The sequence below is a fragment of the Dreissena polymorpha genome, chromosome 12 (genome assembly GCF_020536995.1).
Source record: "Dreissena polymorpha isolate Duluth1 chromosome 12, UMN_Dpol_1.0, whole genome shotgun sequence".
In the NCBI taxonomy this organism is placed as follows: Eukaryota; Metazoa; Mollusca; class Bivalvia; order Myida; family Dreissenidae; genus Dreissena; species Dreissena polymorpha.
Genome location: NC_068366.1, coordinates 54128417 through 54142851, shown reverse-complemented (window position 1 = coordinate 54142851; position 14435 = coordinate 54128417). Strand labels below are relative to the sequence as shown.

At 37.0% G+C, this 14435-nt stretch overlaps 1 protein-coding gene across 1 annotated transcript; it reads right to left on the bottom strand.

The window, feature by feature from the left end:
- Positions 1-522: 522 nt before the first annotated feature.
- On the bottom strand, positions 523-14210 carry LOC127852621 (single-minded homolog 1-like; the record flags this gene model as incomplete). The annotated part of the gene is made up of 8 exons (XM_052386572.1): positions 523-4071; positions 4809-4956; positions 7463-7569; positions 8061-8269; positions 8852-8937; positions 9640-9748; positions 11654-11743; positions 14103-14210. Coding segments are annotated over 8 exons (1989 nt in total), but the record flags the coding sequence as incomplete, so codon positions are not given.
- Positions 14211-14435: the final 225 nt, after the last annotated feature.

Genomic DNA, 14435 nt, shown 5'->3' with positions numbered 1-14435 from the left:
GGGTTAGGATACGCTTTTCCGTTCTTTTTTAAGTACCGGTAAAGTGAAATTGCCACCTTATTGTTCGAGAGAGATAACTTTTGGTAAATGAACAACTGATTGATGTTGTTTATACAAAAACACTTCATGTGTACGCTCAAAAATGGTCATTCTTCGTTTGAACGTACTTATTAGGTGAGTAGTTAATTCGGATGATCAACTTAAAATAGCTCCTCATATATATGTGTCTTATTCTGAGAAAACTGGGCATAAGGCATGTGCGTACAGTGTCTTCCCAGATTAGCCTGTGCACAGTCCGCACAGGCTAATCAGGGACGAAACTTTCCGCTTTAATGGTATTTTTCGTTTAAAGGAAGTCCCTTTTTACCGAAAATCTAGTCTAAGCGGAAAGTGTCGTCCCTGATTAGCCTGTGCAGACTGCACAGGCTAATATGGGACGGCACTTAACGCACATGCATAAATCCCAGTTTTCTCAGAACAAGGCTCATATATACTAACAAGATAAATATGATACTGTGTGAGTCTATTTTCAATCTCTTTATTGGTACGTAATCACATTATCGTACATCATGGCAACATAATTCTCAACAAGAAATTAACATATAAAGACGATTTAAAGGGGTTATTAACACGAAATTGGCACAGGGAAAATTAATTTCTTTATATTGAACTTTTTTTTAATGTGACACTGTTAACTGCTAACAACAAAACCATCGTTTATTGATCATTTGTATGCATATTTATCCCATTGTGCGACATTTAATCTTGACAAACGACGAACTGCCCATTTAAGTTAAGCACGCAATATGATGACAATTTCCAGCAGCATATTTTTAAATAAGGTCTCATCACGGAATATTTCCGAATATAAAATCCAATAACTTTATCATTAGGAATCACAGTTGTTCGATCAACGTTTGCTGTAGGTGTACTGTATGAATAAATCATTTCGTTTGTACAATAAACATGGTGCAGGATCATGCGACTGTGTGGGGTTCCACATTTAACTTTAATGGATTTTAACACGACGGTTATTAGTGGTGCTTTATTTCAAATAACTTGTTTAAACAACTTTTCTAAGAATTTCAACTTGTGCACAAAAGCAGGTTTTTATGGCAATATGAAATACATCAGAATTACTTTATTTAATAAGCCTTTGTTCTTGTTCATAATTCGATTTGTACATGTACTGCACGGTTATGTTTCATGGAATGTAAAATTTTGTCAAAGATTTCAGACGTATTTAAAGTATTATTCATATACCGTAAGACCAGGGGCGTAGCTAGCATTTTTTGAGCTGTAGGCCCGGATATGATACATAAAAAGGGAGGTCTGGGGGTCCTCCCCATTACAATTTTTAAATCCTATAAATCCTGTGTTGTGATTTAAAGCATATCTAGACAAATACTAAGATAAGAAAATATAAGACTTTTGCCTTTTTATTACTCTTTTATCTCAATGTCGGAGAACTAAATTTTACTGTATTAATACAAAAACCTAGTATCTTTAATCCAGAGAACTAAATTTTCAAACAATGTGGAACAGAGAAACATTTAAGAGTGTAACACTCCACTTATTCACAGGTCAAACCATGGGAATTCTTTCCAATAATACTGTCTGCATGTCTATTACGTCACCGTAACGTGTTGAGTGTAAAACTTACTTATATTCGATCTATTACACTAATTATTCTAACAAGTGCATCAATACCATGAAATCAATATTTCTACACTTAACCGAGGCAAATGTGTTGATGATTTCATCGATCGAAACATCCGTCTCCGTGAATGTGTGGGAGTCCTAAATCAGATTGCCTTTCAACTGACATGGTGCTTCTCATGCACGATTTGTTCCTTTGAACACGACCAGAATCAATTGTCTGAGGAATATGTCAATATGAAATGCAGATTTCTAACACCTCAACCCCTCAGGCTCAACATTTTAAAGCGAGCGTTTTTCGATGTTTAAGCATTTTTATTTTCTCATGTTTCAAAAAAAAATTGTATGCCCGGGCCCGCTGTGCCTAATAGCAGCTACGCCATTGGAGACATCGGCACAAACTACAAGAAAAACTGTCTTTTATGCACTAAAGATTTTTTCAAATGTATTTCAATAACTTGAGATATTTGCAAAAATAAAGTTCTGCCCAGCCCGTGTGTAAACGGCTGAAAACCTCGTTGATTCTGCCCCTTGATAAAAGGAAACGAATACATACATTAATGTACATGAAAAGTTGAATTTGATTTGTTATTCATGGTGTCACTTTGTTAGTTTTTAAACGAAATATAACATGTGCATCATTAAAATGTTTAGGACAGTGTTACTCGAATAAAAAAAACATTTGTTATTTTCCAAAGGCGTTGGGATAAATTTCATTACGTGTATAATTCAATAATCACAAATTCTGTTTAAAATACATCGCGAATATATGATAATGTGTTTGTAAAATCATATTTGATTGGCCCTGTCCAAACACAATTGCACTGTAGAAGGCGACATGGTTATTAGAATACATATATATTTAATTGATAATTTATTACTTCAATAACGTATTCAAGAAAAGTACAGAATGTGTCCCTTATATTGATCATTCTTCAGAATGACATCTAAATATGTTTCTGTGTGATCATAATTCATAACTTAGGTTGTGTTTGTACGAAACTGGGAAGTCGATATAATTTTTTGAAATACAAACAAGATAAAATTTGCATAATGAGCAAATTAGTCAAATTAAAAATAATATACTAGAGTGTAGAATATTCCGAATCAACTTGAATAAATATTTCAACTAATCATTTCAGAATATAAATATATCAATCTGGTTTTAATAAATAGTTTTTACTATTAAACAATAGAACATCATATAACATTCAGTAAATTTAACATATTGTCGGACGTGATTTTTTTAACACTTTGTTGAACCATTTCGACATTATATTTCAGTGCACAAATCCATTCGCCATTTGATATTGCTGTGCGTCCACTATAACACTAGTGTAGCCCGCCTGAGGAATCACGCCATATTGTTTATTTTGCAGCGCTTGCGCGGGGTAAATTTGACCAGAATTATACGCATCGTAGTTATATCCGTTCCTTAGACACTGCATAAGAGGATCCTCATTAATTCCTTTTGAATTCATTTGTTTTATACCGTCGTAAATCTTATCTGTCGAGTCAGAAAAGAAATTCACTCTGGGACTATTTTCTTGGTCGGAAGGATATTTGACTGCTTCTACCTGCGCGCGCACATGCGCAGAACGCGGTGACTTAGACAAACTAGATTTGTTGAAGTCGCAGCTATACCGTAGAGACGGAGAAAAAGATTGACTGTGATTTGGCATGCGCATTATGACTGATTGAGGAATGGCCTCATTTGGAACACCAGAGCGTTCCTTCGATAAGTTTAAGCAAGGCTTATCTAATTTACTGACGTCGAGATCATCGGAAGTGACGTCAACATCCGAAGCAGACGACTCGGACCTATTGCTGGACATAATTGCTTCACTACGACTACTGCTTCGCGAACACTGACCGGAACCCCTAATTTCTCGGGCTAATGGCGTAAGATGAATTGTCTCATCCAGTTTGGGTTCGTCACAAGTATTCGTGGGTAAGTGCAGGAATTCCACGCTATCCCTCGGCATAAGCCGATCGTCACACACGGAACGAAATTGCCCTCCGCTATCAAAATGAGGCTGCGTCGTTGAACTGTAACTATACGCACAATCCTTGAACATTTGAGATCCGGGCACTAAACTAGAATACGATGAATACATTGAGTTGTAGCGTTCGAATGCGTCATGCGCATGCGTCACTAAAGATGGCGAATATGGAATACCCTGAAACGCCTGCACCGGTGGGCCAATGTCCAACAAATCGTTTTTAAATCCATTTTCAAAATCGTTTGAAAACTCTCTGCTATCATTAAGTCCGGGATAAGGTGATTGTCTGTGTTTCGATTTTGGAGTTCTGGATTTGCCTAATTTTTGCCGTTCCTGAAGCCCGAATTCTCCCGCTTCTTTCACTGCCGTCTGCTCGATATGGGTTCTCAATGGAAGTGCTTCCACCTCGCTGAAAAATTCGAAGTACATATGTACATTTTACAAAGACCCAAAACCGTGTGTTTGTGTGCAACAATTCGCTATGCATGTGAAATAACAAGAGCTCACGATTTTTTTGCCCTGTCTGTTTGTTGGTTTGTTTGTTTGCGTCAAACTTTAGCATTGACCATAACTTTTGCAATATTGAAGATAGCAACTTGATATTTGGCATGCATGTGTATCTCATTGAGCTGCACATTTTGAGTGGAGAAAGGTCAAGTCATCATTCAAGGTCAAAGGTCAAATATATGGGGGAGACATAGTGTTTCACAAACACATCTTGTTTTCCTAATACATCGGAATAACACAGCCAAAAAAACGGTCTAACATAAGTAACAAAGATAAACAAAAACCAGTCGTTTCTTACAAACAACTTTTATTTTTAATTCATTATTGAATATCTATCCTTAATGTTTAACCAATTTATGCCTAGCGTCTAGAAAAAGGTCTTGGTAAACAGCGTAGACCCAGATGAGACGCCGCATCATGCGGCGTCTCATCTAGGTCTACGCTGTTTGTTTAAAGGAATTTCCGTAAGAAATATTCTAAATATAGAAATAAATATACTAGGCATCCCTAATTTTGGAAATGAATTGATCCAATTTAGAAGGATGGGAGAGTCCACTAGGCATAAATGGGATAAACAAGTCAAAATTACCCACTCAAGACGTTTAATGCTAACAGCCCGCATGAAACCTGGCAACCCACCTGAGCACGTAGTTGACGCTGACGATGCAGTGCGGTCGCGAGGAGCGACTGTTGTGCACGATGGTCGCGTAGCTCTGCATCCACACCCAGCCCCCGCTCTTGCACATGAATCGGTAGTAGCGCGTCGTCACCTGACCCTTCAGCAGCACTGAAACGGTTTAAAATAACGCCAAGTCAGAACATTTTAAATTTCATCTCTTTCTTAAAGTTTTTTAACCGGCTGTGCCAAACTACACGCAGCGGTTACCTCCCCTGTATGTTGCAAGTAACGGTACCACTGCCGTCACAAGTGCCACATTTCAGATATGGAAGACACAGAGGACACAGAGGTTAACTCTGGGGTATACTAGGGTGCAGGATCACGTGACGTTGTTTGGAACCTGTAGGTGGTACTCTTTTCGAATAACTTTTTAAAACAATCTTTCTTAAGAATTTCAATTAGTGCATAAAAGACAGATCTTTATGCTGCTTACATCAGAACTACTTTATTTAATAAGCATGCGTTGTTGTTAAAAAAAATCCTCTGTGTACTGCATTCATTTATACGGTTATGCTTCCCGCAATGTGAAATTTTGTCGCCGATTTCAGACGTATTCAATGATGTATTCTCATGCCTTAAGATAACTGCAATGAAAAACTGTCGTTAATGCACTAAAGATTTTTACAAATGAATTTCTTGACTTGAGAAATAACTTGAGATATTTGCAAAATTAAAACTCTTAATGGTGTGTTTACATTCTGTCCAGCCCGTGTGTAAATCCCTGAAAACCCCGTTGATTCTGCACCCTGTATACTATATTCATGACACATCTAACTTGGTAGACCTTTTTGTGCAAACTATTTGAGAGTACACAGTGTCAATGTTTAGATTTCAGTGACTTAATCGCCGTTGGATTATTAAGATTATTAGTGCTTTGTAACCTGCGAAGAAAAGTTAGTGCATGCGGTTCAATCTCCCGAAAGCCTTTGCAGACGGCTTGATAGCTGGCAAATTTAGGACACAATGAACGATTATTTCCTGATAAACTTAATTTATATGCAAAATGTAAAGGAGATAAACAATTTTTGGATTTGAGAAACGTATTAGAATTTTGTAACGTGGTACTTATTTTTAAAAACAAATTCATTTTGATCAAAATTTAAAGGAAAACTGCCGATAAAACACGAAGTAATTCGGCCGATCCGGTGAGAAATTTTGATCGGAGAACAATAAATACAAATATTGCATGCATAACGGATTTTTATCGTCACTAACAACGCTAAGCATGTCCATTTATTATATTTGCATTTCAATTCTTTCTCAAGAGCATAATTTAATATTTTTTATTCTGTCGGCGCATTATTGTTAGGGGTCAGGAATTTATTCACATGACGTAACCTTAACTTCACGAAGAAGCCGCATGGGTCTAACATTGCAACAAGATTAAAAAGCAAAACTTGAAGTCAAAGTAACATCGGTAAACAACGAAAAACATGTTTTAATTAATAAACCTAAATAAGAATTTATCAAAAGTCATAACTGGCATCATAAACCGGACATCATACTGTTCGGGCTAATCTCACCCAAACCACAGACTTTGCACGTGCGACACAAACAATGTGTTTTAATAAGGCAACACCGTCACTGTGTACAATCCAATAATATTTTCGCGACGCCCTAGCTATCGCGTTGATTTTCTAGAGTCTCTGACCCGCCTGTGCTCGAATATGGCGAAATAATAGCTCACAGGTGTTTTACATTTTTCTTTCATTACGATTTTGGTCCAAATTACTTATCTACGTGTGAAAATCTTATCCGCTCCAAATCCGCAACTTTTCAATGATTAGTTGGATTGAAGTCTGAACATATCGCATCTGTTCGACGGAGGAATTGGTACTCAAAAATCAACAAATACACTTAAATAAATTTGCATTGACTCACAGCCAACGCGGCAACGGGCGCTCGGGTTTTGAACGCCGTATCCTCGGGGTAATAACACATTGTAGCGGTAATCCTTCCTCTGAGCCTAGTTAAGAATGCCAGTTGATAAGTGGGTAAGATTTATGATAACTTTTGTAGCAATGTAACTTGTTAGGTATTTAAACCCGCTGCGAATACGCTAATAAATATTCGCATATCGCGTTCTTTGTAGATATAGAAACATTGCGCATATTGTACAAGACAAAATGCTAAATTAATTTTCGTATATTGGCAAATTAATTTCTATGGAAATCCAGATACCGTATACTTTTGTGTGCTTTTTTGTAAATATTTATGTTCGGACATTAATTTTTATCTGCAATCATTTTCAATACGGTACGTGTTGTTTCGCGTATTTCCGCATTCGATAAGTATGGGATATCAAAGAAATGTTAACGTCAAATAAGAAGGGCAACGTTAATGATATTATCCGACGGATTTTCCCATCAACTAAAAACCTATGAACAAGGAAAACCTGTTCGATTATTTATTCACAATCAAAGAACAATGCAGGGCGCAGTAAAGACAAGTAAATTACCGTAGCTCAGGGTATTAAAGTGCCAAAATGGCAGATCAAAGGCAGTAAAAAACGCGCACGAGCTCAGATAACTCCATAAGAGTTTCTCTAACGAATTATATAACTCCGAGGCGGTAACTCGCAGGAAATCGAGATGACTAAAGGGCGGTAACTCACGGGTCTGGTGGGCGAAGCGCATGTTTACTATGTCGCAGACATGTATGTGGTGGTAGAGGGTCTTTTCTATCAGCTCCTGTGGCTCGAATCCCGTCAACTGGCCGACCCTGCAAATAACGACCATTGTAAGTTATATAACACCCGATAGTTATACAAATTACAGATTACACAATATTATACTATTCGTATTGCGGATTACTGAAATATGATGTATGCAACGTACTAGACGTTAAAACTCGTTTGAATGCGTGTACTTCAAATATTCATAAATAATCAACAGATGAATGGATAGATAGATGGATGGATGGATGGATGGATGGATGGATGGATGGATGGATGGATGGATGGATGGATGGATGGATGGATGGATGGATGGATGGATGGATGGATGGATGGATGGATGGATGAATTGATAGATGGACGGGTGGATGAATGTATGGATGGATGGATTTATGGATGGATGGCTGGATAGATGGAAGGACGGACGGACGGACGAACTGCTATATATGCAGCTACATAAAAAGATACAGATATAGATTGAGATATTGTTTGATTGATTGATTACACAATCAATGAACCGATCAAAATTAAAAACCACCTTGCATCGAGGAATATGAGCTTGAGGTCAAGGCTAGCGCGGAACATGAACATGTTGTTGAACATCTTAATCTCCGTGATGGCGCTCGGCGGCAGGGAGTGGCCCACTGCCACCATGCCCACGTTCTGGATGTAGCCCCCGGGAGCCTCGTACGGGGGCAGCTCCATCGCGCACGTGCGCATCTTCAGGTACCCGCTGCAGTGTATCACCTGGGGATAGATCATGCTGGTTCATTTAAAAAAAAATTTTTTTCACGTATCATTAATATATTTTATAATAAATACGTTTTCCCAGTTCAAATTTCTTTTATGTACTATTTACTCAAATCGTATTGTAATATAGGCTCTGTTTTTCTGTATTTTGACATTTTTATAACATTTTAATAAAACCAAATTTATTTCACACATCTGTGAAGAATATGGTGTGATTTGTCACATACGTACTATGTATGTGTCGATAGCGTTAGCAAGTATTGGACAAGACTGTGATTGTAAAAGCATATCAGCAGGGTCTGACAACAATCTTCACTTAAAGGGACTTTTTAAATGGCATTAAAATGTGCACAGGCTAATCAAAGACAAAACTTTCCGCTGTTATGGTATTGTGTGCTTAAAGTTAGTCTCTTCTTTGCGAACATTCAGCTAAGGCGAAAAGTGTCGTCCCTGATTAGCCTATACGGACTGCACAGGCTAGCGGTATTCTAAGATGACAATTAACGCACATGCATTTAACCCCGTTTTCTCAGAGAGACTAATATATACACGTATATGTGATTTCTTTTTAAGTCCCACCTTGTAACCTCCTGAACACAGGCCAGCATTCCGTTTGGCAAGAACGCATTTCATGCGAATAAAGAAAGAGCGCTCCACCTCATAATCTGAAAATAATGACTAAACTTAACCCATTTATGCCTACTCTCCCATCCTTCTAAATTGGATCAATTTATTTCCAAAATTAGGGATGTCTAGTATATTTATTTCTATATTTAGAATATTTCTTATAGAAATTCCTTTAAGCAAACAGCGCAGACCCTGATGAGACGCCGCATCATGCGGCGTCTCATCTGGGTCTACGCTGTTTGCCAAGGCATATTTTTATAAACGCTAAGCATAAATGGGTTAAAATGTCCGATAAAATACTTGCATTAACTATACAAACAAGAATCTGTTTTAAAAGGGAGGTTTTCGTGCTTTGTAAGGACGATTTTGTATGTTGTTGTTGATATCTGTGATGTGCTGTTTTATACGTGTTTGTTTTAGCTGGAAAACATACATTTTATGTGATTTTTTCCACCAATTTTAACTAGCAATTGTTGTGACGAAAATTTTCATTTGATGTGTTTTTAATATACATTATTAATACTTGAGACACGCTCGTATACAACGGGGCTTAATGCATGTTCATGAAGTGTCGTCCCAGATCAGCCGATGTAGTCCCAAACAGGCTAATCAGGAACGACACTTTGAATTGTCTAGGTTTAAACTGTCGTCCCTGATGAGCCTGTGCATACTGCAAAAACTAATCTGGGACGGTACATTACGAAAATGCCCTACACCCCGTTTTCATAAGGTTAGGTTACCTCTCACAAGATGCGGATTACACGGTTGTTGAAATGTCAATATGGCGGCCATTTCATCGTGATCGTTTGGATGGATGTATTCGTATATTGAACTTCCGGTTAATTCCACCTGGCGAATAGACAAAGGTAAACATAATATGATGTTCATGCTATCTTTGGGTATATTACCACATATACAGGTATATTATAACCACAAATATACATTATTATAGATATATAGATTATTGAAGACTTGTCGTAGAAAACATTATTAAAGGGGTTAACAAATACGATAAGTAATGGAGAAAAATAAAAACGTAACGCTCACGTTTTTTTTAATTACCTCTTTAATGAAACAGAACCACGATGTCAATGCGTAAAGTAAATCTGAACGAGTGAGTCATTAAACAGAACAATATTATGAAATTGTAAAGTCAGTTACTTTTATCAGCAAGCGGATTATGAACTGTAAAAATGATTGGGTTCAATAATGTTCAGTCCCATTAACGTCGCGGTCTTAAGAACTTAGGTTAATAACGTAACTCTAAAATTCCCTAGTTATTTGTGTGTGTTTTTCTCACCGATTTTTTAACGGTAATACATTCATTGTAGTGGTTTTGTGTGTTTCATTCATTGCTGTCAATGTGGTCAAAATGCAAATTGGAGAATTTGAATCAATGCTAATTTTGGTGAGTCCAATGAATATTTTAAACGAAATTTATCACCGAAATGTATACGGGTTGATCCTCGGAAGAGGTTTGTGACACGATGTTAGGGTGACTCAGTTTCACATGTATGCACGCACCGGTATCTCTAATTAATAAATATAATATGAACATAATATTTAAACGCTCTAAAGAAAGTAAGAACTACATAATGAACCATCTTAAACGATGCTCAGCACACAAAGTCGAAAACAGAAAAATTCGACATTTTAGAGGCAAAATGTCAATATTTTGAAGCGTTATCGTCTCATTCCTAACAATGGCATACCATTCAAAAACAGCCTTTTCCCCGCGTTTTTGGAGTAATGCATACTGCACTTGGACCCAATACTAATAATACATTATGTTCGAAGTGCTTCATCGTAAATCTGTATCTTTCAGCTTTGCACAAGGAGCGAACTCGCGTAAAAAACAAACACAATATTTATGGAGCTTATCTGTTGATTCTTCCTTAAAGGGATCTTTTCGAGGTTTGATAAATCGACAATATTGAAAAAAGTTGTTTCAGATTCGCAAATTTTCGTTTTGGTTATGATATTTGTGAGGAAACAGTATTACTGAACATTTACCATAGTCCAATATAGCCATTATATGTATCTATTGACGATTTGAAAACCTAAAAATTATAAAGCGTTGCAACGCGAAACGATTGAATAATTTGGAGAGTTCTGTTGCTGTCGTTTAAATTAACGAAACTACGAAGATTGCTTATATAAGGTATAAAAAACTTAATCTGTGTATACCCGGCGGAATAGCTGAGAGGGCTAATGCTTTTTACTTCAGACTAACTCCAGGACTCCGAGGGTCACTGGTTCGAGCCCTGGTACCGGCTACTTTTTTTTCCTTTTTTAAATTTTATTCTTGATTTTTTACTGGAGCTTTTTAGATCCAATGTTTACATTTATCAATATAAAGCATTAAATCACAAACTTCAAAAGATGCCAAAATCTGTGAAAAGGCCCCTTTAATGAGCGTTATTTGTGACAGTGGAATTTGATTGTGTTACAATATTGCGTGACGTCATATTTTAGCTTAGAATTCTGATTTTAAGCACTGCTTTCTGCACTGGGAGAGTTTATTGAAGAAATATGTCGAAATTATAGACATTAATTACGTCGAATTTAAGTGACTAAGCGCTAAAAAAGATGATGTTAAGATCGTTATAATCTTGTAAGTGTGAACTCACAAACCCAGTGTAACGTGATAAGCAAAAAAAAACCAAAACATTGTAAACCCCGTACTAATAAGTGTAAACCACAAAATAGTGCAAACCCCGTACTAAAAAGTAAGAAACCCGTCCAGAGCACTACCTGTGAAAGGCCGAGGTGAACTGACGCCGTCTCCGAGATGTACATGATCTTGCCATCAGGCGCCAGCACAAATATGAACCCGTCTAGTGTCTGAAATGTATAGATAGGAATAATATGAACCCGTCTAGTGTCTGAAATGTTAAGATAGGAATGCTATGAACCCGTCTAGTGTCTGAAATGTATAGATAGGAATAATATGAACCCGTCTAGTGTCTGAAATGTTTAAAATAGGAATACTATGAACCCGTCTAGTGTCTGAAATGTATAGATAGGAATAATATGAACCCGTCTAGTGTCTGAAATGTATATATATGACTAATAAAACAGCACGAATAAGAACCCGTCTATTGTCTGAACTGTAGAGATATGACCTATAAACCAGCACGAACATCATGAACATGAACCCGTTTAGTGTCTGAAATGTATAGATATGACCTATAAACCAGCACGAACATGAACCCATCTAGTGTCTGAAATGTATAGATATGACCTATAAACCAGCACGAACATGTCCCCGTCTAGTGTCTGAAATGTATAGATAGGACTAATAAACCAGCACGAATATGAACCATTCTGTAATCTGTAGATAGAAATAATAAACCAGTATATCCACAATTATATAGTTAACAAAAACAGATTCTGAAATAAACCTACGGAACGCATCATTAAATATACATAGTCTTATGTTTGCTTGCTTATGTACATTATCGAATCTTGCTGTACCGGCAATAAAAAAGGCACATAAAACAACAGATTTCATACCAAAACGATGCCTTCAAAAATTCGAAACTAACGTCATCCGAAACGAATCACATAAAACATGGTCCATCACGCGTAGCTATTAATGTCAGATTGTCCACGAGAACGTTGATTGAGGCAAAACGCCAACGACGCTAGAAAAATATTATCTGCCTTGCGCGCGAAATCAATTTGCGCATATCGCTGTAAAATCGGAAATTCTATCGGCCGAGTTCCGGTTTTTGTCTAAACTTTAGCATGGTGTCATTATGGAATTAATCGTTTGATCGGATTTTAAAGGTTCTTAGTGAATTATAGTGCTCTTTTAGGGCAATATCTGCCACGCCTGATTTGCCACGCCGGCAGGCTAAAGTGGTTAGATATGGGCCCCGACAAATTGATGGAGTCCGCATTATACACACTCGACTTTCTCTATCAATGAAGCTCTTCTTCTTTTACAAAATAAAGATAATCTAAAACAACAAAAACATCAATGGCCACGTCACTACTTCTGCTAGTACTATTACACTACTTTTATCAACATACAGCTATTACTACTTTTTCCACTAATATAACAACTGCTACCACTACTTTTTCCGCTACTATCATTATTCTTATACTACCACTTACACTACTTTTACTACTTGTATGATACTAACACTTAAAATTTTGCGCACTCATGCCACAATGTCAGAACGACTTAATATAACAAATGTTAAAATGTACACTCTACAAATATTGTTTACGGGGGCCAGTCACGCATGAAATGTCGAATTTCCATTTCATGCGCCGTTCGATTGGCTTGAGAAATGGTTTGGGCGGGGAAACTTTGTCCTGTGAATGCGATCAATTTCCAATTATGGCGTATCACCGAAAACCCGTGACATCGTCCCCTTCCTCCTGGTGTGTGACAACGACCGAATAATTCGTACAATTAACGAGTGATTTTCGGACGCGAAATGAAAATGAGATGCGGAAGAACATTTTATGCATAGTCACGAATCAATTCCGACATTCCGTCAGATGCGTACGTAGAAAATCCGCGATTTTCGTTTAAGCGCTTGTTTTTTGACAATGCAACCTTTCGTAGAATTGTAGCTTTCATGTGACATTTATCTTTGTCGGAACGGCTATTCAAACGTTAGCTGATGAAAGGGTTGTCTGTGTTTATATTTATATTTTTTAAATTCTGATTGACATTTAACTTTACATAGAAGAAGTTTTTTAGAGCGTGTCTAAAAGCAATGTCGATGCAATGTTCAGTGTTGTTGTTGATTTTGCTGTTGTTTCAGGGTTATAGTCCTTCTGGTGTCCGCGTGAATAACTTCAAATGCTTGATATATAGTTCTTTCTATATTCATCCGCGAATAATGTAAATCTATTAATGATCTTTTTAATGCACTTGACAGGGTTATTTAAATGTTTTCAAAAATTTCACGAATGTATTTGTATACATTTGATAAACGATAAGGCTTATGAACGAAACCACACAAAATAAGAATGAATACGTACTTCTTTTTGAGTCGGTGATATAGTGCGATTTGGTAAATCGTAGTACTTTCGAATAATTACCCTTTATCTATGGTTTATATCAAAGCATGTGTAGTTTTCGAGGCGAACAACTAAAATGAATTCCACAATGTTTTTTCATCCTAAATTACTCGAACACTCCCCAGCCCTCTCGCTATTGGTACGTGTTCTAGTACCTTACCTGTAGCAAGTGTGATCCTAACTCCTTTTCTAGAGGGGTCCTGTGTTTGGACGGGACCTGACCCCACTGGTCTCCCAACCCTACAGAAATCAGAAAAATACAGTGATTTTAAATAATAATTACATGTAGTAAGTTAAAACCATTATTGCTAAACGAATATACTTATTTCAGAACAATAACATTTTGAGGCCAAAATGGTGTGCCTCTGTAAAACGGCCGAAAAGATTAGGTAGATAGGCTTAACTTTTTTATTGGTAACTTGTACTATTTACAATTTAACCCATTCATGCCTAGCGTCCTGAAAAAGGACATTGCAAACAGCGTAGACCCAGA